At 40.6% G+C, this 24224-nt stretch overlaps 1 protein-coding gene across 4 annotated transcripts; it reads left to right on the top strand.

Moving 5' to 3' along the window:
- The first annotated feature begins 333 nt into the window (after positions 1–333).
- macroh2a1 (macroH2A.1 histone) lies at positions 334–24200 on the top strand. 4 transcript variants are annotated; one of them, XM_084074990.1, is made up of 9 exons: positions 334–398; positions 2143–2343; positions 2757–2863; positions 4383–4574; positions 6868–6975; positions 12548–12638; positions 15041–15130; positions 20360–20534; positions 21906–24200. In XM_084074990.1, exons 2-9 carry the CDS (start codon positions 2172–2174, stop codon positions 22069–22071), a joined length of 1101 nt encoding a protein of 366 aa, XP_083931116.1. In that variant the 5' UTR covers positions 334–398; positions 2143–2171; the 3' UTR covers positions 22072–24200. The 4 variants fall into 4 exon arrangements, with proteins under 4 accessions (XP_083931116.1, XP_083931118.1, XP_083931117.1 ...); XM_084074992.1 differs by lacking the exon at positions 12548–12638 and adding an exon at positions 11193–11292; XM_084074991.1 differs by having other exon boundaries at positions 344–398; positions 2140–2343; positions 6871–6975.
- The last annotated feature ends 24 nt before the right edge of the window (positions 24201–24224 follow it).

Genomic DNA, 24224 nt, shown 5'->3' with positions numbered 1-24224 from the left:
TCGCCAAAAACAGCAGATCTACAAGCTCACAACGCCTCGCGCTGCGAGGCGTTGTGAGCTTGTAGATCTGCTATTTTTGGCAAAGAGGTATAGGTGTAGAGGGAAAAAAGAGCAGACCAAGTAAAAAAAAATGTTAATCTGAAACACAATGCTATATAATATAGAGGGGGTCCCTGCTTCATCTGTCTCTCAGCTAAGGGGTCCTTGGGCTGAAAAGGTTGAAGACCCCTGGTCTACTCCAAATACAACTTCACCCAGTATGCTCTTATTTTGAAGTCCATCAACCGGACGTCGCACCCTCACGTAGCCGCCACTTGACAAGCGTGTTGTCGGGATTATTTTACCTGACGGAACACTGATCAGAGGACCGTGTAGACATATTGCTGTGCCGTATTCCCGTAAGTAATTCACAGGGTCGGGTGGTTAAACGTCGTGTTGGTTGGAGGGTGGGTGGGATTTCCGCACCGTTGCGCCAGGTCCCACTCTCCCGTGCGAACGTTGTCATTTGGTGTTATTTCCTTGCATGCTGGGGGGGGCCGAGGAGTGTTGAGAGGCAATGAGTGTCGGGGCAGCTGCCTGCCACTGATGACATTTCGTGTGTTATTATTTATTTTTGCCCCTTTTCCCCGGAAATGTGCCCCCCCCCCCCCCAAATATTCACTGTGTTATGGGCTGATGTACTTGGTTTGGGGGCGTTCGGCAGTTTCACTGTTGGGAACGGAATGGAATTAATGGTGCAATCCCATAATATTGTAAATATGTGTACACGTGATCCACTGGACTCTTGACACGCGGAAATCGCTCCGCTTGTCAGCGTCAATTTATTATTACGCTCCATCGCGCGATGTTGTCGCTTGCCAAAAATAACTGATCTCCAAGCTATGCTGCGGTTGTTGCCTTTCCTTGTAGATCTGTTATTTTTGGCAAGCGACACTACTGTGTAACCCCCCAACAACCCCCACCTACACCTGTCCAGATGTGGCAGGGTCCGCAGGGAGGAATAGTTCTCCCAATGACTTTTATTTCATGCTCGTTATATAATATATATTTTTTAAGAGCATATTATGCTCTTAAAAAATGTAATGAAAGGAAATTGGTTGTTTTTGCCAAAACATTGGAAATGTTGTTTAAATTGCTGCAGAAAGACTGACAATAAGGTTTAGAAAATGTGAAATTTCGCAATTAAAGCTGTAGCCAGGCCTAGGCTAATTGATGATCTATAACAAATATTGCTAACAGCCTTATTCTTCAAGGCATTTGGTTCAATAATTTATGGTCTAGAAAGATTTGAATTATTTATAAGGTTTAACTGAAAAATATGTCAGATGTGAATTTGATATAATTGGTCATGCACTGCTGTTTAGTAATCTGGGTGATGTTTAGTCTTGAATTTATACATTGGACAAATGAAGGCTCTGGTGGGATTCAGTCCCAGGCCAGCAGGGTCACATGAGGTTCCAGAGGCAGTCTCAGGAGGTAGCCTAGAGAATCAGAAGTACCCTGGATTGATCTGCACTCCGCAGCTTCATGTTGCCTGGTTAAGTGCCCCTGAGCAAGGCACTTGCTCCCCCGCGTGCTCACTCTGAGCAAGCCACTGCTGGTTCAGTGCAGAGAAGTAATTTCCCCTCGGGAATCACTCAAAATCCTCCAACACAAAGTGTACAACCTACTGATTGTGATCTTGCTCCCGGCCTGGGGGTCTCTTTCTAACACCAGCCTATCTGGCGGATTTTATGGCTAGAAGCAATTAACTTTGATTTCACCTGCTTGTCAGACCACCAGGCCACATAATAACCATTCAAAAGTCAATTGACACTTACGCTACCTGTAAAAATATTGACTCAAATGATGTATTGTCACCCCGGTGTCCAGGCGCTTTAGAGGGAAATAGTTCTCTCGATGTTGCCATAATGAGGATGATGATGATAGTTATTTATGAAGCAGTTATCAAAATCAGCAACCAAATGAAAGAAGTCAAACAGCGTATGCTAAAATATAAAAGGTGCAGTGAGAAATAAAATGTTAAGAGAATCGAACAATACAATTTGAAATCGAGGAAAGACGTGATTTAAAAGAAGACCCTGATTTAACAGGCCTGTGTGTTGCATGTTGTCTATGTTATCCTCCTGGGTGTCGCAGCAGAACCTGACGCTGTCAGTGCTCTCAGCACAATGTCCAGCCGAGGAGGAAAGAAGAAGTCGACTAAGACCTCCAGGTCCACCAAGGCGGGGGTCATCTTCCCTGTGGGACGGATGCTCCGCTACATCAAGAGGGGCCTGCCCAAGTATCGCATCGGGGTGGGGGCTCCTGTCTACATGGCCGCTGTCCTCGAATACCTCACCGGTGAGCTATATATATCTTTTTATAGGAGAAAAACGGGGAGCTTGGTTTCGTTACTTCAGCAAGGCAGACAAGCACGCCGTCCGAGTTTACAAGCCATGGTGGACGGAATCGTTTATCACGTCAAGAAAAACGAGCGCTCCTGTCCCCCATCTCAGCCACTCACAAGCCAATTCCTCAAGCCCTATGCTAGATAGCAAATTATTGCCACCGGTGAGGGGGCTGGGCTGCTGTGATCGGGTTTAATTGAATTTTATTTAAACAGCTTTTGTTTCATAATGAGATTTCTACCTTTTGTTAGTAAAGCACAGTTTTTCACAATACTTTATTCACAATAGCCTATTTTGTATCATCAATCATGTTTTGCTGATTTCGCCTCTGTGGTATCTTTATTGTTGTTTGTTTTGTAACAATAGCTGAAATCCTGGAGTTGGCGGGTAACGCAGCAAGAGACAACAAGAAGGGTCGGGTCACCCCGCGACACATCCTGCTGGCAATCGCCAACGATGAGGAGCTCAATCAGGTAGATTGTTTCTTAGAGCAACTATACGTTTGGTAGACTGTACCTTATCAACAGTCGTCTACGACTGCCAGTCACTTTTATACTTGACAAGTGTGTACATGCGCGCTCGTGCTCCAATTACTGGGAATAATCTGACTATGGCATGATTGAAGCATTTACATGTTTTAGTCTGATACTGTAAGTTTGATATCCTTGCTTTACACGATTTTATTCAAAAGTTGTGTTTCAAATGTCTTGATTTCTCCCATGCACCATGTTCTGTGTGAAAAGTACTTCATGCATCTGCAAGTTATTTTCAAAATGTAAAGAAATCAGACTAAAGCATTTGGAGTACATGCTCCAATAAATCAAAAGATTGTCTAAACATCCAGCCGTCTTAATGAGGCATGATTAGTCGGATTAAGAGCCTAAATCTAAATAAGATGCTATTGTTTACAACATGACCATTAATAATAATCAACAGTATTAGATCAGTGTTAGATCAGTGTAAGACTGGAGTGTTAGTGTGCATGTATACACACACACTTACTGTTGTGCCAGACCATCTGTGTACACATCCTTGCTAATTATTTCACACAGGACACAAGGATTTTTAAAGCAATTTTCTCTCTCTATGACTAAGCACAGTCATTTGATCCCCTTATTATTATTATCTATAATCAGTGTTAACGGTGTTTCAAGTTTGCTTTGTCATTATATAATTACAGATCAATATTAGGGGTGCAGCAGTTAATCAAACTAATCAATTTAATAGAAATAATGAGTACCATTATTTCCACGTTCTTTGCTGGTGTTTATTTTTTTTTAGTATTGACTAAAGCTGAGCACCCACAGCCATGGAGGCAATCAGAGGATGAAGTGCACCTGCTCCACATCTTGAGCACAATGAAATGTTTACTTACTTACTTGAATACCAACTTATATGACTTTCAAATGAGGCAGTTACAGAAAGTATACACAATGTGCCGTACACAAGTGCATGTGGAGCAGTAACATTATATAGATGCATAAACAGTACGATGCAGGAGTAAGATAGGTACAATAAATTAACCACTTTAACTCTGCCGTCCCTATTTCGGGGACGTCATTAAACGCAACAATTGTCTAAAATAGGCATTTCCGCTACTCTATACTAGACCCACTACCTTTCTCCCTTCATACCAAGGGTGCGTTCGGAAATTGCGCAGCGGAGCGCACTCGCCTATTAGTTTGTATTGGCCAGTGCGCTCAGTGCTGTATTTCCGAACGCACCCTATATCTCTATACTGAATCTACAAGCGTCACACACGTGTTTGAGCTTTTAGATCTGCAATTGTTGCGAAGTTTCTCCCCAGAACAGGAACGCTAGGGATCATATGGTTAAGTGTTTAATGGGTTACGGTTAATAGATGAGGTAGGGTTAATAGAACGGCTCATGTCATGCGCGTCCATTGGTAACTTGTGGGTAATCTAATGACTGACCACCACAGTGTCGTTGCGATCTAGTGCCACTGATATTTGCCCTGTCTGTATATCTCAGTTGCTGAAGGGCGTGACCATTGCAGCGGGTGGCGTCCTGCCCAACATCCACCCAGAGCTGCTGGCGAAGAAGAGAGGTGCCAAGGGCAAGCTGGAGACGCCCGTCTCACCCGCTCCCGAGAAGAAACCCAAGACAGCCAAGAAGCCAGTGACAAAGAAGCTGAGTGGAAAGAAGACAGGAGGAAGGGCAAAGGTACACAGAGTGACTGAAAGAGTGACTGAACATATTTGTGTATTCTGACCAACTTTTCTTGTCAATTGTATGTTAGGTGTGTGTGTGTGTGTGTGTGTGTGTGTGTGTGTGTGTGTGTGTGTGTGTGTGTGTGTGTGTGTGTGTGTGTGTGTGTGTGTGTGTGTGTGTGTGTGTGTGTGTGTGTGTGTGTGTGTGTGTGTGTGTGTGTGTGTTTAAATGTATTCCAAATGTGCATTGCTGAGCCTTGTGAAGGACAATTGTCTGTTACTTAAGTTGTGACAGACAATAAAGTTATCTTGAATCTTAAAACACTTGAGGTGAAGTACTCCTTTTAAAGGACCATACTGGTGTCTACCACATGTCATTGTCCATTAACAACACAGACACATCTTTTTTCACCTGTTTGTTCGTGTTTACTCCTTGACAATATTTGTCAAAAGTTAAACCTCAGAACTTGCCTGAACTTATAATCAAGAAACTAAGTCAATAGTGTTTGTGCCTCAGCAGAATCGCAAACTAGAAACAGTATGTGCTTGTTATTGAACCCGGCGTACACCTGAACTGAGAGGCTCTTGCGCTTCATATTAGCAGCTAGCCTGACGTCAACCTGGAGCATGGTCCTTCAGTTATTATACAGTGTCTGATTTGTATTGGGTTGATACAGTAGGGTTAGTAGAGGTGAAATAATGATGAAAGGAATGATGGAGCAAGAGGAAGAAATCCAACCAAAGTAGCATTGTATGAGCATTGTACTTAGCATTGTGTGATGAAGTGTATTCATATTGGTATGAGAAACAAATTGCCTCAAGTTGCATCATTATCTCCATTACAGAATCATCCTTTGCTGCTGTAGCTCAGAGCTCCATGAGCCACTGTATTGCACACATTTCTCTCAATCTGTATTATCTTATTGTTAATCAAATGTTTTCTGTTTCCTGTTTATTGTGCTCAACATTTGAAACATAACTTAGCACAGTGCATTAGAAATGTAGAAGCTAATTCACAACAACAACATAATTGATAACTTAATTGGTGGAACAAGCTCACAATATGTTGTGATGTGACGAAGTATATAGGGCTTAAAGTCATACTCTGTAACTTTTTCAACAAAAGTTATTTGTGATATAATCTTCCACTGGTCTATTTTTCACACTAGACCCTCCAGAAAAACGTGCTTATAGGGCGCATTGCATAATATGCGCATCGCATTGCATAATATGCGCGTCGCATTGCATAATATGCGCGTCGCATTGCATAATATCGCATAATATGCGCACCACATAATATGTGCATTGCATAGCATCGCATTATATGCTCATCGCATAGCATCACATAATATGCGCATCGCATAGCATCGCATAATATGCGCATCGCATAGCAACGCATAATATGCGCAACACATCGCATAATATGCGAAATATGCGCTGCATATATTCGCATATTTCGCAACTTTTCGCATATTGCGCAACTTTTCGCATATTTCGAAACTTTCCGGATATTTTCCTACTAAACGCAATTTCACCGCATGAAATCACAGAAAACCCCCACATATTTCATTGCAAAATCTAGGATTTTAGCCCGCATAATCAAGGATTTGCCTGCGTTTTTCTGGAGGGTCTAAATAACCCTTCAGCATGAATGTGTTTTTTGGTCAACTTCTCTAAATATTATTAAACACTATTTTTATTTGTGAGAGTCTGCTCCGACACCCGCGGCAAAATGGTGTAGGCACTGGAAGTAAATATTTTTATGTATGTTTTTTAATAAATACCGTTTCTGAGGACGTGTGGTTGCATTCCAAAATATCCTCGGAAGCTAGCACTCTGCAGCATTCATTTTTGAGCGTTCCTTCCCCTATAGACAAACGCTGCAATGACAACAGAGCTACAAGAGGTGTCGCCAAAGAAAGACAGACTGAAATGAATGTTACACAATATGACTTTAAGTGGGGGGAGGGGAAGAGTGCTGTATCAATGTTGAAAAGTTGCATCTTAAAAATGTAATGTAGGAAGGTCTGTGATGTCTGAATAAAACTGAGTTGATGTGGATGCCTGTCACAATTATTACATAATCGCGTGATCAAAATTATTTGACATTTTGCAGAATGTCAGAACCGTTCCAAGTTTAAACATGACTTGTTCATAGATTTTCCGATTAGATTTCAGATATATATGGATATGTTCCATTCAATGGCAAAAACATTTTTTATCGTTAATCGCAATTATTTGTATGACAATTTGTCGTCATGTACAATTTTATGATGGTGACAACCTTATTGATGTGTTCCTTTCAGAAGCAGGGTGAGGTGAGCAAATCGGCGTCAGCAGACAGCACCACAGAGGGCAGTCCAGGAGATGGTTTCACCGTGCTCTCCAGCAAGAGTCTCTTCCTGGGACAAAAGGTATGTATCCTCTGTCAATGTAGCACTTTTATTAGCACCAGACGGGTCTGTGCTACCTACTTAGGGCTGGGCAATTAACCGAAAAAGTTATCGAAACCGACATTTAGAACCTTTCACAGACTTAATCTTGCACATGACGTTAATCAAATAATTACGTTTTTATTCATTTATATATATATGTTTTGATATATCAATGATTTGACAATGAATTTTTGTTATAATCGACTAGCCTGATGAACCGCTTAAGCCCTATAATTATACTATGTTGTACAATGGTGGCGTGTGAAAATAGGTGATCTACAAGCTCACAATGCATTGCATCACAGCGCGTTGACAGTTTGTATATCTGCCATTTTCACCATTTATGACAATTGATTACTTTATGAAATTTTATATTTTTTTTATAATTGATTAAATCATGAAATTAAAATACAGTAAATGAAATGAAACTATGAGACGATAACAAAGAAAATGCTTTCTTCTTCATGAATTAAGCAAGTGATAATGCACAACAAGGTGTCCGAATGGATGAGGCGGATGTGAGGAACTCGAAGTGTGATATGGACTTTCCTCTGCCGAGTCTGTTTTTATCCAATATGGGGATGCTTCATCGTGCATTATCACACTTATACTGTACCGTGGGCACTTACGTTACTAAAGAAGAAAAGAGGCTGTTTATATATATAAAACTGTGACCTAAAGTGGCAACATAAAGTAATATTTTATTCAATCACTTTAAGTAATGCAGTTTACTTTATTTAAACCAGGACCTACAGTACAGGATCATTTGTCGTACTCTGATTGGTCTGTCTATTTAGCAATAGAAACTGTCAAGAGGAGGTACAGTACAAAGACAGTATGCGTTTTCAATTCTGGGCTGGTAATTAATTGAATATTGCCTGAAATTGCCTCCTCCTTTTTGGTGATGTTCATCTGGGTTCCCTGGGGTGCATAAACGCCAGAGTGTAAGGTGGAAAATGCTAATCCCTTAACACCACCGGAACTCTTTTTAAACTAGTTCCGTTTATCCAAGAAAATCTGGGACCGTGGTCATGGGCCGACAGGAAAAAAGATCACACATGTATGAAAGGAACTCCTATAAGTCACAACACTGTTTGAACTGTACAAGTTCAGCTGCCTGCAACACCCAAGAATGCTATGGCAACGTGTGTATGTGTACTTCCTTGCTTTGCCGCTGCTGTTAAAACAATCAAACGCTTTGTGCTTCTTTTTTTTTGGTGAGCTCACTTGCTGCTTATGTCACATGCTAGCAAGCTAATTAATCCAGGCTGCTGCAATAGAACAAGGACGAACTTTGGGGTAAATCGGGAGCTGATGTTGCCCACAGTGTTCACCTAGTATAGTCTGAGTAATTTATTTTTACAGATTTGGTTTGCGTTTAACAACATTAACCCCGACGTCCCTATTTGGGGTATGTCATTATAGTTATCAGAAATAACCTAGGCTTACTGTATGGTTCATTTATACAAGTTGTGTGCCGGTGTTGCGCAGTGAAAATAGCCGTTCTACAAGCTCACAACACATCACACATCACAGTGCCATGCGTTGTGAGCTTGTAGATTGTCTATTTTCTGTGTATGACGTGTCAGGCTCAAGCGGTTAATGCACGGTGACACGCACCCACTATTTTTGGATTCCCCAGACAGCTTGTAGCAATGATTGCCACTCGCTGCCTTCCCCCATCAACAAATACCCACATTTTTGGAAGGAATCTCACCAAATGCATCAAATGCTACAGGGTTTGAAATCAGATTCACAGCCATTGTTATGAAATGTTTTCAACCTCTTATACTGTACCTTTCTAGATGGGCCACATACTGTAGATTGAAATGGAAGATTTGGTATGCTCCATTGACCCATTATATAGACATTTATTACAACTTATTACAACATATTACATATTTTATGCATTTTAAACAGAATAGACTAAAAGGCCAAGTCGCATTAAGTCAATTGGATTTTAAAAAGTGATTATTCTACAAGAACAAGTAGATCATTTGGATGCACTCCAATATTCTCCCTTGCCATAAAAACGGCATATCGAGGACTTGACTAGGTAGCTAATCGGAGATTGCTGGAGTTGCTAAAAATCAATCCAAGATAATGAATCAGATGAACAGTAATTAACTCTCCCACTGATTAGCAAAATAAGCCCAGAATAAATGTTGCTGTCTACCATGATATTTTACAGTCTAGTAATTATGTGAGCTACACCAGTCCTTGCTTGGGTTTTCTCTTGCACTGTATTATTCTGCCTCAGTCAAATGCACATCATTATTCTGTTCCACCGTTCCCACTGGGCAATTCTTAATCAAGTCTAAAATTCAAGCTCTGCGGTAGCTCAATAAGTGATTTGTTTCAACTTGAAGGAATAATGAATGATTCATAAATCTTGAACCCTGCAATACTAACAGACTTTAATACATTCCCCTGGAAATTCCTGTCATTAAAGGGATACTTTGACAGTTTGAGTTTTAGTTGCCTCTTCATCTTCCCTCACATTCAGCACTATTCACTTAATTCTGAAAGATGTTATCTGTGCCAGACCCTGGGGGGGGGCAATATGAGTTCATGTTGCTTACTGTCTGTCTGTCTGACTGGCTGGCTGGGTGAGTCACTGACTGGCCATGGTTGAAACAGCCAGGCATGCACGAGTGAGTTTTCTGTTCCCTACTGGGGCCCGGTCCTACTGACATTTCTTAGGCCTCTGACATTTGTTGCCGTTTCCGAACGAACCGGTGAACGTTTGTTCTCAGGTATGTTAGGCCCATTAATGCTCTTGTATTTATACTCTCGTAATGTTTTAATGCTGTGGTCTTAATGCTCTCGTATTAACGCTCTCGTCTGCTGGTGCGCCGTGAGGTGGCTGCACTGACGAGTCAACTCATCAAACTTATGTGAATTTACTTTGTATTACTAGTACTTTTTGCACAGTCGGTGCACTTTTGCTTTCACTTCAGCCAGTTCTGCTAGGAAATGTTCAGTCCCTACTAGAAAATAAGCTAGACGAGCTGTGTGCACGGATTAAATGCCAACGGGACATAATAGGTACTGCAGTGTTCTGGCCTTTACTGAGATAGCAGGCCCAACTGTGCCGTCACTCTGACAAGTGGAGAAAAGGGGGAATGAGCATTCTGGTTCTCCTTGGGGATTTCGGCTCAGTCCTCCTCACAGCTGTTCCGTCCACCACAGGCTGATGAATCTCTAGGCCTGAACAAGCTGTATAAGATTTTAAATGGACTTGAGAACTCGCACTGAACTGCATGCCAACTGTACCATTGTTATGGAAAACACATAGTTGTGTACGTTAATCATCATTCACCAACACATAGCCCCACTGGCGTGTACAGTAACCAGGTCTTGTCTTCTTGCCTAGTTTAGTTTTTTAATGGCTTGCTGGCACTGTTGGTGTTAATTTTTGGAAACGAGAGGCACAGATAACTGCAAGATTCATGATCAGAATACACTGACAGGAATTTGTCTTGTTGCTGTTTGTTACAGAGTCAGAGACGTATTGACCATGTCTCTAGGACACCAGCATACACTGCTTAGCCTACTGGAGACGTCGTGGGTTTAAATCAGCGAAACGTTGGTAGTAGGAACCCACTTGACAACCCCTGTGAAGTGTCTGTCCAGCTGTCTCGGCAATCAGCATCACAGTGTTCAAGTCTTCCATTAGCTATGCTGTCAAGTGCAAGCCTGGCTCAGGGAGTAGGACGCCCCTGCCATGCAGAGTCCCTAGGCACTTTGGATCTTTAACATCATTCCCTGTGTTTTCGAAATCATTATTCTGCGTAGCAACATGATGCATGAATACATACTTGCGTATTTTACAAGGACAGTCTACTTTGTTATGGGACAAAGTACAGCAAATACTTTACAAAAACAGACTATACAATTAGGTCATGCGTATCACTTTAAAAAAAAAAAAAGGATTCAACATTCAGTCACTATGTGCGTCCAGGCAAGGTGAATATCACTGGACCAAATTGTTAAAGTATCCCTATCCCTAAGGTGATGGTGTGTGACTGTGTGTGTGTGTGTGTGTGTGAATCTTTTCTAATGGCTTTGCCTCCTCCTTTCCTTCCCTCCTTCTCCCTGACCCCTCCCTCCTCCCCGTATGGCATGCCTCCTCTTCCTCCTCCCTCACTGCTCCTCCTCTTGCGCTGACCCCCTGACCCCTACCCCTTCCGCAGCTCAACCTCATCCACAGCGAGGTCAGTAACATGGCTGGCTTTGATGTGGAGGGGGTCATCAACCCCACCAATGCTGAACTTGAACTTAAAGATGATCTAGGTGAGGCTCCCCATCCCCCAGCCCCTCTTGTCTCCCTGCTGGCAAAAAAAAATCCTTGAAACAACTCCTGTGATGTCAAAGCACTCAATTGGATGCAAAGTACAATCACTAACGGGTGATTTATAGAAAAATATTGATTATGAATTATTAAGTCTTCAATCCAGTTTCCCTGTGGAAAAGCTGACTTGAAAAAATGACCTGTTGGGGACATTCAAGGATTTTATTAAATGTCTTCAGAGCAGTTGCTTCGCTTATTCTGCCTGTCATAGATGTTTTAAGGTACATTCCAGGCTGCCACAATTGCACATCCTCTAGTACTTGGAGGTAAAAAGGTCGGCCTTGTTGCATTATATATCAATTACATGCTTACATTGCAGTTATGTAAGGAGAAGATGTTGTTGTTGAGACGTTGGTGCCTCGGAACAAGTCACCACTTAAAGATGGCTGCTTGGCATGGCTTCAACAGAAAACCTGCATGCAGATTTGTCGAGTGCAGCTTTGCTGTAAGTGCAGGCAGCCTGGAATGTGATCCTCAAATTCTGGGTTCTTAATGTTTCTAAGAGGAGTATTCCAGAGATCAGGATTATATAGTTAGCCCGAAAATGTGAAACCTTGCCTGATTTTTTTGAGAATGGAATGTTGGTTGTATTGATGATTGATGACACAATTTCTATCCAAGAATTTAGTCTCGCGTAGCAAGACGTATCATTGATCTCCGCTTACCAATACATCAGGTGACATCTAAATTCAATGTACTGGTTAGACTGCAGAGAAAACGGTAGATAAAAAACCTACACATCATGCTTTGAAAACCAGCCCACATACCGTCCCAATAAGAAGGACCATGTTTTTTCATTAGTTCTGCAATGCAGTTATTTTTCAAATCTCCAAATGGTTTCCGTCCAGTTCTATCCCTTAGTATTGGTAGATAGAGATCTCAGAAATGTCTGGCTACACGAGAGTGCCAAGAAGTCTACTGTTTTCTCTTCTTTTTTTTTTGGCTATGTGATCCTGCCCCTTGGAATAACCCTTGAACACAAGTCCAGGTTCCTAGTCGCCTCTTTGAGTGTTGTGATGTCAACAGCCAATAAGGAATGATCACACTTCTTTACTTCCTGTTTTTGTAACGCCATTCAGTCACAGCATATATATTTCTTTTTTATTTGGTCATCTTGTTGCCCCTCGTCACTCGCTGTGTTTTGACCACCATGACGCCTGTTGTTGTTGTTCTTGTTACTGTCGTTGTCACCTGTAGTTGCAAGTTGTGCAAGCCGACATTTCCATCGTGGATAGCGACGCTGTCGTTCACCCGACCAACTCCTCCCTCTATACAGGTGGTGAAGTAGGTAATGGAACCATCGCCACCTCCGAGACCACGGCTGCTCGTGCACTGCTCTCTCTCACTCTCTCTCTGTCTCTCACCCACTCTCCCCTTCCCTGTCTCAAAAGGTTCCTGGTAGCTTGCACTGCAGTCTGCGAACGAAATGTTCACACAGCATTATGTCTAAGACACAGTATGTTTTAGAGGGACTCTACAAGATTGTAGAGTCTACAATCTTGTAGACTCTACACTCTACAAGATTGTGTCCATCAGCAAAAGGGACCATTGGTCCCGACATTGTGTCCTCCCTGCAGTGGATACGTCACACAGTAAAAGTAATCAATAGATTTTTATCACTACAGTGTAAGTGCTTGTACCAGCTTCTGGTACAATCATGGTATTAAATATTCAGCTGTAGTTTCTCAGGCAGAAGGATTCGGCGTCAGCAGAAATGGAAAGAGACATTAGTTGTGCTACATGTGCACATTTACAGTACAAGCTACAGTAAGTAATTCATATCATGTCACGTCACTGTCAAATTCAGTGAATCGCGCTGTTTGTCCTTTTGTTCCCATTAACTGCAGTGTGGGTTGTTTGGGGTCTCGCTCTTTTCTTTTGCAATCTAATGCTTAATTTATTGTCCGTCGTAAGATGTTGTTGCTTGCTGAAAATAGCAGATCTTTACAAGCTCATGACACGTCGCAGAGCGAAGCGTCGTGAGCTTGTAGATCTGCTATTTTTCGGCATGTGACACTGGTGACGAAGTATGAATCAGGCTTAACCTTCCTTGAGCGATGTCTGCTGTCAGCTTCTGTTATGAATAATACAATATTCTTTCTCAAGATATCAAATTCCGCAGGGTTCATCAGAGGACATTTCGCAACTAGAAGTTTGTTTGAGTTAACACAGCCAATTAAAGCACAAGCTGTTAACACTTCAAAAGCAGATTTTGTGTTATATTTGTTTATCTGAATTAATTAGCTCTGTCACTCTGCTGTGGTGAAGAACAGGTTTTTACTAACTTTGCTCGTGTGTCTGTTCAGCGGTGTTGCCAGAACATTCAGATGTGGTTTGTGTGGATGCCGTCACTTCCCTTCTCTTTTGGTTTCAGTTCAATAAATATTAACTTTAGAAGAACATTTGATCAATCCGGTCCTAAATCTAGTATTCGTTTGTGCTTGTGAAATCTGGGTACATTCCAGTTTCTTATATTCCTGGCACATTTTTGAAGATTTAGATTGCTGTCGTATGAAAACGTACTTTAATATTATGTATAATTATATATGCATCAAATTATTTCAACTCAATACACATTTCAACAGATCTGTTTAGCTTACAATGCTTACAAAACCAGTGTAAAGAACTTGTCGACTATCAAAATATTGGGAAGACATCGCATGTGGTGTCCTTATGTGTAAAGCTCTATTAATCAATTTGACATGGGGGGTGTCTTCAATTAATGACATACAAACATCAATGCCATGCTAATAATATACAAACAACTCAGTGGTGGCAGGGGTGACCGTGTTTAATTAGAGGCGATGAATTAGAAGTGATGTTGAACTTTAGTAGAACCTTGGGTTTGTACTGTACAGCTCCATTATCATGATATTAATCCAAATGCTGCTGTGCTCTGTGATCGAGGAACGCACACACACACACACACACACACACACACACACACACACACACACACACACACACACACACACACACACACACACACACACACACACACACACACACACACACACACACACACACACACATTATGTGTGTGTGTGTGTGTGTGTGTGTGTGTTTGTGTGTGTGTGTGTGTGTGTGTGTGTGTGTGTGTGTGAATGAGAGTGTGTTAGTACTGGTACATACATAAGTGTGGGGAAGTGTATGGCTGTATTCATAATACCCTTCATAGAAGTTCTCTATTGCAACAGATCACTATCAGTATGATGTGATTGATGACACCAGTAGGTGAAGTAAGCAAAAACAAAATGTATGTGTATGTTTTGTGTGAATGGATATACCGGTACTGTCTATCCATCGATCGATTGATCGATCAACACACAATTCGGACTTAATCATGCCTACTGTAGGTGGTGCTAGCTGTATGATTCAAGGCTCTACCAAAGTTCACAGATTTAAGGATTGGAGAGTCCAAAAAACAAAGAGTTTCATGTACGGTAGCTATTCATCGGATCCCTGTCTTTGCTGTATGGGAGGTACAGTATGATGGCAGAAGCAGAAATTCAAAGGGGCAAGAGGAAGTGACCGCATTTTGCGTGTGTGTGTGTGTGTGTGTGTGCGTGCGTGCGCGGCCTTCCTGCTTCTCCCATCCATGTGCATGGACATCGCGCCTTCCCTCACCGGCGGTCTGTTTACAGTATATAGACCCACACTGAGCCCAGACCTCTCTCATCCCCCCCACAGGTAATGCTCTGGAGAAGAAGGGAGGTAAGGAGTTTGTTGAAGCCGTCCAGGAGCTGAAGAAGAAACATGGCCCTCTAGAGGTGGCTGGTGGTAAGTGCATGTAGAAGAATATTTGCCTGTACAAAGGATTCAAGTCAGATACTCCAGTGTCCCACTCTAGTGACCTTTTCAATGAGGCAAGCCCTTGCTGGCGTAAGCAAAAATGTCCATAGTTGTCAGTATGTTAAATAAACCACTTGAACCCTTAGCGTCTTTATTAATTCGCCGAAAAAAGCAGATCTTACTAGCAGCTTGTATAGCTCAGCTATTGTTTTCCGAAGATATTTTGTGTAGATTGAAAACAGGCGCAGCCCTGATACAGAGCCCTGGGGGAGCCCAGTCAATTAACTATATACTGTAGGGTTCAAGCAGTTAAGTTCAATCACAGCTAACCTAATTTGCCTTGGTTCCCACCTGAACGTACTTGATATCAAATCCACACATTAGCTATGTATTCTGTAGATGTGTACATTTAATTAGATTTCATTAAATTGTATGTAATTAAATGTATTTATTTTCCAATAACTGATTTAAATCTCATTTTAAATCCTGTTAAAACCGAACCCCAAATTAAAGTGAGTGAAATTCTTATACTATAAATAATTATTCTAAAGATAAGTGAAAATAATATTAATTGTATTAAAATTATATGATATGCAGTACAATATACACTGACTGGACTAGAAATACTGTAAAGAAATTGTAATTATTGCCCATGTTTAAAGTGTACATAGAGGGTAGTAGCATACACAATAATTTATATTCTACAGTGCAATTGTATGAATAAATAAATTATTGCTCTTGTATTGAGTACACACCAAACTTACTCACACTGAGGGTAGCAGTACAGTGTGTATATAGAGGCATATGATCAATATATATAGCTTGTTCTGGGGGCAATGAGGGGCGGGGGAGGTTCCCAATTACAATCCCAGATATCTGTCCAAAGGTCCACTTCTTATCGGTCAGTATTGTAGGATGTATGTTCTTTCTCGTCTCTCTCCTCTCTCTTTAATGATGACTTTGAGAGCTATGCTCAAAGAATTCCTATGCATTTGTTAAATGGCAAATGAAGTCTCTTAAAGTCAATCCTCACCACATCCATCACCATCTTGGATATAAACCCATGTGACATAGTTTGGATACTCTGATAGTGCACCTTTCATGCATCAGACTGGGTACATCATGTACCCAGCAGAGATGAACATTTTCAAGATGGCAAACGTGACATGGCGTGTGCACATGTAAAAAATTGGTGGCCTTTTTTGTAAATAGTACAGTATATCGCAGTTGCGCTAGTTAGACTGAGTGCCCTCCAGTGGTAATGTCACAGTATTCCACAAAACACACCAAACACGCCAAACTACTTCTGTTCATCATTACATTTCATTACATATCATAATAACTGCATGGATAAGCCCTCCTCCACTCCTGCCAGTTGCTGTGGTGTGTGGACATGTACCGTACGTCACCAACGTGCACACACACACATACACACACACACACACACACACACACATTCATCGTCCCTGTCGCTTTCAGCTATTCTTGACCTTCACTTATTCTTACTCATTTTCCCTCATTATGCTTCTGTCTCATACTTTGACACACATCACACCTTCATCCTTCCTTCTGCGTCTTTCACCCACGCACTCTCACTCACTCTCTCTCTCTCACACACACACACACACACACATGCGTACATACGCTCACACACACACACACACGCCGCCAAGTTAGCACGGCGTCCTAATCTGGGTTCTCCTTGAGGAGATCATAAGTAGATTACCAGGTGACTGAACCCCAAGCCAGCAGAGCCTGACAGGGATTTCTGGGGGATCTGGGTCGGTTTTCGGAGTCAGAAATTGTTCTGCCTGCTGGAGCCCAATGTTACTGGACCAGACCTGCTTCAAAACAAATGTCGAATAAATTCCCAGCATACTTAAGGGAAGGGGAAAAAAAGAAGTTGAGCACTACCCTCACTCACAATGCCTGTTTTTTTAAGGAAGGGAGGTCGGGATTTTGAATTACTGAGTTGTGGTTCACACTTTTAATACTGAATTAAAATCTCCCAGAAAGCTGCCCGTAGAATAAAAAAAAACAACAATAAAGAATGTGATAATAAACTATACAACTATAAAAATAAATATCAAAACTAATAAAAACAGCATTTAAGAAGATAAGCATGGATAACAGAGAGGCAAAAAAGGAGTTACAAAATAAATAAGCCCTATGAAAGAGCATTAACGTAAAAGTACGTTTTCAGGGGCGATATAAAAAATGACATTGATTTTACTTTATTTTACTGAGATCATCAACCACAGCTTTCCATAGCCTCGTGCCCAGGCCGGCCAATTGCCCCCCAGGTAATGAACAACCAATAGGGTCCTACAAGTCTTCTTGGTTGAGGATCTCAGGCTGTGTTCAGGCTTATAAGAGACTAACATATGTAAAATGTAATAACTATGGGAGCCTGGCCTTGTAAGGCTTGAAAAGGCATCAGTAAAATCAGTTCTGAAACTCAAGGTTGTACACTTAGTTCTTGTATATGACCGCGTGGGCAGTGTTTCCACTAAGACTTATAAAACCTAATTTATATTTATTGGTGAAGACAATCTTAAATATCGACAAAAGTAGTACTTGATTTATGCCACTGCATGCAACCTTCCTGTTTTTAATGCCATGCATGTGCATGTGACTATGGTAGCTAAATATTCCAAAAAATATTATAATACTCTACCACTTATCTCTCCGCTTTTGATGTGACATCAAGTCCTCTTAAATTAATTCCATTCACTCAGGCAGAGTACAGAGTGCATAAGTGAAGAACGACAGGTTTAATATAGAGATAAACATGCAAGCAGGCAGATGTCAAAATTAGTCATTCCTTTCTTTCAGTCATTTTATTTAAAAAATACATCAATATCACACACAAGAAGACAGGCAATCAGCAACATAAAACAATTATCAAGTTACAAAAAGAAAGGAGACAAGACAATGAGAAAACAAACATCTGTCTAAGGAATAACAACCCAGGGTCAAGAGTTAACATTAAAAATAATTTACCCATCGTGTACAACATCAAGGCCCTTTCCAAAGTTGTATGTGTTTGGGTTTGGAGGGGGGGCGTCCATATAACATATAGTACCATTGTAAATTAATAATATATTGGCGATAAACATGACATCAAAGTGGTTCTAAAACTTAAACTGAATAATTATAGGTTAATTCAAGGGGATGTACACCAGAAATATTCCCCTAATGTTCCACTCAAACACCACTTCACCGCAGTAGGCACCATTCCTAACTTATTCTTTACTCACACTGGTGTTCTTTTGTTCTTATTCTGTCTTTACTAGTCTATTCTCGACTCTTCAGTATTCGCACACCAACCCGTTTTACATGCGTTTCGTCCTGGTTTATTTTTTTTATTTTTTGTCAAGTTCCAACTTTACAGGCAATCATGAAAATACAATCATCATCATCAATCCACTTTCCTCACAAGAAGATCACACAGACAGTCTAACTGGCACTCACTCTCATGTCTTAGGTCTCTCTGTGCCATCTGGAAATCAGCTTGTCCCCGACTTTGAGTCTGTAATTCGGTCCGATCCTGTCACACGCTAGCGGTGTGGCCTAATGAAGTATGACTACAGTGCTTTCTCACTTCACAGCGTCAAGGGCTTTGGCTGAGTTACTGTGTCTTACAGCCGGCTGTTTGATGGCAGACAAACCTAGATGTTTGAACCAGCACAGAGCTGCACTGTTTCTCAATTACATCCAGGCTCCAAGATCACGATGAGTCAAGTCTGCTTTCTCTTCTCTTCTCTTCTCTTCTCTTCTCTTCTCTTCTCTTCTCTTCTCTTCTCTTCTCTTCTCTTCTCTTCTCTTCTCTTCTCTTCTCTTCTCTTCTCTTCTCTTCTCTCACTGCCATTCATACTTCTAAGATTTCTGCCTGTCCTCCTCCTTTACAGTATCTTTCTTCTCCTTTAATCTCAATTCTTCTCTCCTTACACTCCTCTCCTCGTGGCTTCACTCCAACTCGTCTGCAGAAGTGATTTCTCCAGCCCACCTCTGTCTAATACCCTGGTCTCAACAGCATTAAGCTCTCCAATTTTCTTTTTTCTTCTTTCGCTGCACAAAGAAAACTGTTCTTTCAACATGTTGGACTCTCCCGGTGGACCTCTTGGCTTTTCAGTTGTGTTAAAACGTGTACAGGCAGCGACTCAGGAGGTAGAGTGGCCGTCTGGGAACTGAAAGGTCCCGGATTTGATCCCTGGTTCTTCCTGAATTTGTATTGAAGTGTCCTTGAGCAAGACACTGAACCCCTTTCTGCTCTTGATGAGCAGGTTGGTCCCTTGTGGAAATTCATGTGAAGCATGGCAACAAATGCATACAGTAGCCCCTTTCTTACTGCATATACAGCAGGGTTCATGCTTACTCTGCTTACTTCACACTTTTAAGTCACTCTGGATAAGAATGTCTGCAAAAGGCCTTAATTGTATTATTTTGCTTATATTTAGACTTTGACGAAAACGTCAGCATAGAGAATTTGGCAGTCATGATAATGTAAAGATGCTGATCTTTAATTCCCCTCTCTATCTACCACCTCTCACTTTCTCCCTTCATTCCCTTCATTTAACCTCATCTGTTTATTTCTTCTACCAGTCTGTCCCTTTTTTCTCACCTCCTCCTTTATTTTGCCATTTCCCTTTCTCATTTTTTCTTCTGCATTCTTTCTCTTTTCAACTCACTGCACTCTCACTTAATTAATGAAAGCAATTCATTTAAATCCAGTATGCTTAATCTAAAAGGTTAGCGGTCAAGAGGTGCACGCACATCCAAACATTTTGACGCATGCTGGAGCAAAATGGATAAACTGTAAAGAAAAAGAGAAGGTCTGCACACCACGCCCCCAAAATAATGTATTAATAGTGCAGTAAAAAAATAACAACAAATAACAAGACACCCGTTTTTTAAAATGTCATCTGCACAATAATCTTTTTATCCTAACGTCTTATTTTTAATTGTATCCAAATGTCCTTTTATAATGTGTCTTAATGCTCTGTGTCGTAATGTCTTAATGCTTAACACTTTCAATCCTAGCGGTTCCTATTCTGCGGTGAACATCCGTAACATAGCCGACCGGCAAGCTCAAAACTTGTCGTGTTGTGACCTTGTAGATATTTAGTTTAGAGCAAAAACAGGAAGGGACTAGTAGAATGGGGCCAGCCAATGAAGTATAGGGTTTAAGTGTTAATGTTTTATGTCATCCCTCAGCTGTGCTGTCTGCTGGCTTCGGTCTACCTGCTAAGTACGTCATCCACTGCAACAGTCCAGGTTGGGGCTCTGACAAGTGTGAAGAGCTTCTGGATAAAACGGTGAAGAACTGCTTGGCACTGGCTGACGAAAAGAAGCTCAAGTCAGTGGCCTTCCCGTCTATTGGCAGTGGGAGGTAGGAAGAAAGCGCGTGCGCGCATACACAGACACAACACACACTCTTGAGTAGTAGGATTATATTGAACTGAAGTATTGAATTGCATATGTTGCCATGCTAATTATCAAACTGCCTGCTGCAACTCTTAATGAAAAGAAATTGGTAACATCTGGAGGAGTGGATGCCACTTCTGGAACAGCTTCGGTTCAAGCTATGTTGGTAGCTTTGTTTTTGTGATGTTTGTTTTGTGCCAGTGTACTGTAGATGTGCTAATTAATTGCACCAACATACAGTATGTACCAGTTACTTATGTAGCTGTGTGTGGTAATGTTTGTGTGTACGTATTTTACACCATTTAGTCAATAGTATGCTATATACCAGTGGTTTTAAAACTTTTTGTGCCCAAGGCACACCAATGAAGAAGTCAAAATCTCAAGGCACACCTGTAATTATAATGACAGAAGCTGATCTACAAGCTCACAACGTGTTGTAATGTGATGTGTTGTGAACTTGTGGATCTTCTATTTTGGATTTGGATTTCTGGGGGGAAAAAAACCTATAATAATTTAAAGTATTTGCCTATAATGATATGCCCAAAATACGTCAGGTTGAAAGCAGTTAGAATATATTTCTCTTGGGTATAGACTTTGTCTCTGTATTTGGAAATTAGTGAATGAATGTGCCCAAAGCACTGTTATATTAAATTAAAAAATAATAACTTCCCTCTCTCTCGGCACACTGTTTGGAAAGTAAACTGTACAGCTATGTATGTCTGTTGCAACCAGGGCTGCAACTATCGAGCATTTTCTTAGCGATCATTTTTGATTAATCGAATAATTGAGAAGTTTGTGTTTTTTATATATTTAAAAACATTTACAGTATATCAAAAAATCGATTAACCACTTAATAGTTAAAGGTTAAAGTATTATATTCTGATAGTAATCATTGCTATAAAGCGTTTGTTTGGTCACAGGGGTCTCTCCAGCTCTTTAGTAAACAGAATATAAATTCATTTTCAGGTAGGTGACAACATTTAAGCCAATCAGGATAGAGCACTGAAAATGCATTTTCTGTTTAATAAAGAGCTGGAGAGACATGGGACACTCCTTTTACTGAACAAACACACTATAGCAATGAGTACTATCAGAATATAGAGCTATTTTAACAAAAGTAAATCACTTACCCTACCTTTTTAAATTAGCCGATCTACAAGCTCACAACATGTTACATAGCGACACATTGTGAGCAATTTTAGATTTCTTTTGCCCGTGACATGCCCAAATAAATTAGGTTTATTTTTCAATCATAATCAATTTAAATCTATTAGTTTGATTAACTGTTGCATCCTTTAGATGCAGATCATATGATGTGGTGCCTGTTGTTTTGTAGGAATGGCTTCCCCAAGCAGACCGCTGCACAGCTCATCCTGAAGGCCATCTCTACCTACTTCGTGGCCACCATGTCCTCCACCATCAAGACGGTGTACTTTGTGCTGTTTGACAGTGAAAGCATAGGGATCTATGTGCAGGAAATGGCCAAGCTGGAATCGAGCTAAAATAACTTCTGTTGTTGCCCTCCTGTTCACTCCCAAATACCCCTCGTCTTCTTGTCACGGGCGCGGGGAATTTATTATTTTAGTTTTCTTAAGATTTTTAGTTTTGCCAGAAAATGGGAAAGATATTTATGAGTGTTTGTTTAAAAAAAAAGAAGATGAAGAAAAAAGAGGCCGGGATATTGATTTGCATTATGTCTTTATTTTTATTTTCTCCTATAATCCTTTCTGGATTTATTTTCCTCTGTGGTGTTAATGTACTGTAGAAATGCACTGCTGTTCCTGCAGCTTTCATACAAACGGTGTTCCACAAAAGAGATCCAAGCTATCTTTTAAAGTTTAAGGATAAACTTCTAATGCAGCGACTCCCAACCCGTGAAGATATTGCTAGTGGGCCCCCAAATAATCGGCAAAACACTAAGACTTCATTGATAACATTAATAATAATAAAAATTATTATGTAAAAAAAAAAAAAAAAAAGTCATGGTATTTTTTTCTTTAAACTAGAAGGAATACGAGCACAAACTCTACGCACAAAAACGATATCAATAACTTGCCCAAATGTATATCATGTAAGGAATGATACCCAGCAGTTCTGTCCATTTCAGGAACTTCTCATTTTATTAATCAAGCAGGCAACGTGACAAAGCCTTCCTCAGCGTAGTCATACTGTAAGTGATACAATTCAGCTGTGTCATGACTCAGCTGAACAGAACGTGAGTTCTGGCTATCATTCCTTACATTGTTCTTTTCTTTAAAATCTTGAAAAAATAGTTTTCAGAACTTAGAAGATTTTCAAGTGGGCCTTGATCCAAAACGAAGGTTGGGAACCGTTGTTGTAATGTTTAGTGTGACATACTGTACGTAAAGATAGCTAGTCCTTGGTTACAAGGCTTCGGAAGAAAGCCAAACATGAATACGGGTTCATGCATGTGACAAGCGGTTTATAAGCTGTAACTATCCTCTTTCTTTTGAACTCCAAAATGCAAAAAATATTCTGACCTTTTGTTTTACTTACAGTGTACTTTCTGGTTATCAGTTCTTGCTTTATTGGAACATCTCTCGTGTTGATGGTGCTGTGTATATAAAAAGGTTTGCCGTTTGATTATACTGTATAATTGAAAGATAAAGCCTGATTTATGCCTGGTTGCATATCGTGTCTCGCACCGAAAATAGCCAATCTACAAGCTCACAATGCGTCGCACTGATCCACTTTGTGAGCTTGTAGATCCGCCCTTTTCTGTGTGAGACACTGGCATGCAGCGAAGTGTAAATCAGGCGTAAGGTTTGCGGTTATTTGGTCTTCAGGAGACAGGCATGGAAGGAATGATGGAAGAGATTTAGTTTTCGTGCTGCGTGTTGTGAAATCCCATCGGTTTGTTGCCTTTCTTTACAGGAGAGGAAGATTTTTGTTGCATTTGTGTGCTGCAGGAACCTTGAATATCCCAAAAGTAATCTTTTTAGAAATAAGAAAAAATATAATAAATTATAAGATTATTGAGACCCATGTACATAAATGACTACTATTGGTCTTGGTCTGAGAAATATATAAAAATATTTTGTACTCCTGTTAGCAATTAACACAAAGATTCAAATTGGAGACAAAGTTTTTGCAGGACAAAATGGTTTATATTGTGTGTACTATTATAGATGGAGTACTTGTGAAAGTTATAGTAAAATATTTGAACTGTAACATAGAATTTTTATTTAATATTTTGATTTTAACACTGATTACAAGGCACTGGTAATGTTGAAGGGGAAAAAAGCTAAATTAATGAGTTTTTTTGTTAAGCCATAAAGAAATGCGATTGCATTTGTTTTGTTGAAGGACGGGTCATCTTCCCTACGCCACTAGATGGCTCTCTCGAATCAGAAATTGAGTCTCCACCTGAGCCATGTTCTGTGCCGGCTTAACCCATTCAATGCGGAGGTCCTACCCAGACATTGGTTTGATTTGACTTGGATTTGGGATCACAACGGGCACACACTTGAGACCTGACTGCTTTGCTGCATTTGGACTTTTCAATAACTTTCTTATGACAAATGTAAAATGCTTTCTAAATAATTGCTACAATCAATGATCAAACACAAGGTCTGTACACAGTCCGATAATAAAATGCCTTTAAAAAACATGGAAATGGTTCCTGTCGAAATTA

This window comes from Gymnoscopelus microlampas (assembly GCF_963454915.1).
Source record: "Gymnoscopelus microlampas genome assembly, chromosome: 12".
NCBI classification, from domain to species: domain Eukaryota; kingdom Metazoa; phylum Chordata; class Actinopteri; order Myctophiformes; family Myctophidae; genus Gymnoscopelus; species Gymnoscopelus microlampas.
The sequence above is the reverse complement of the archived record's forward strand: the minus strand, read 5'-3'. Positions and strand labels throughout refer to the sequence as shown.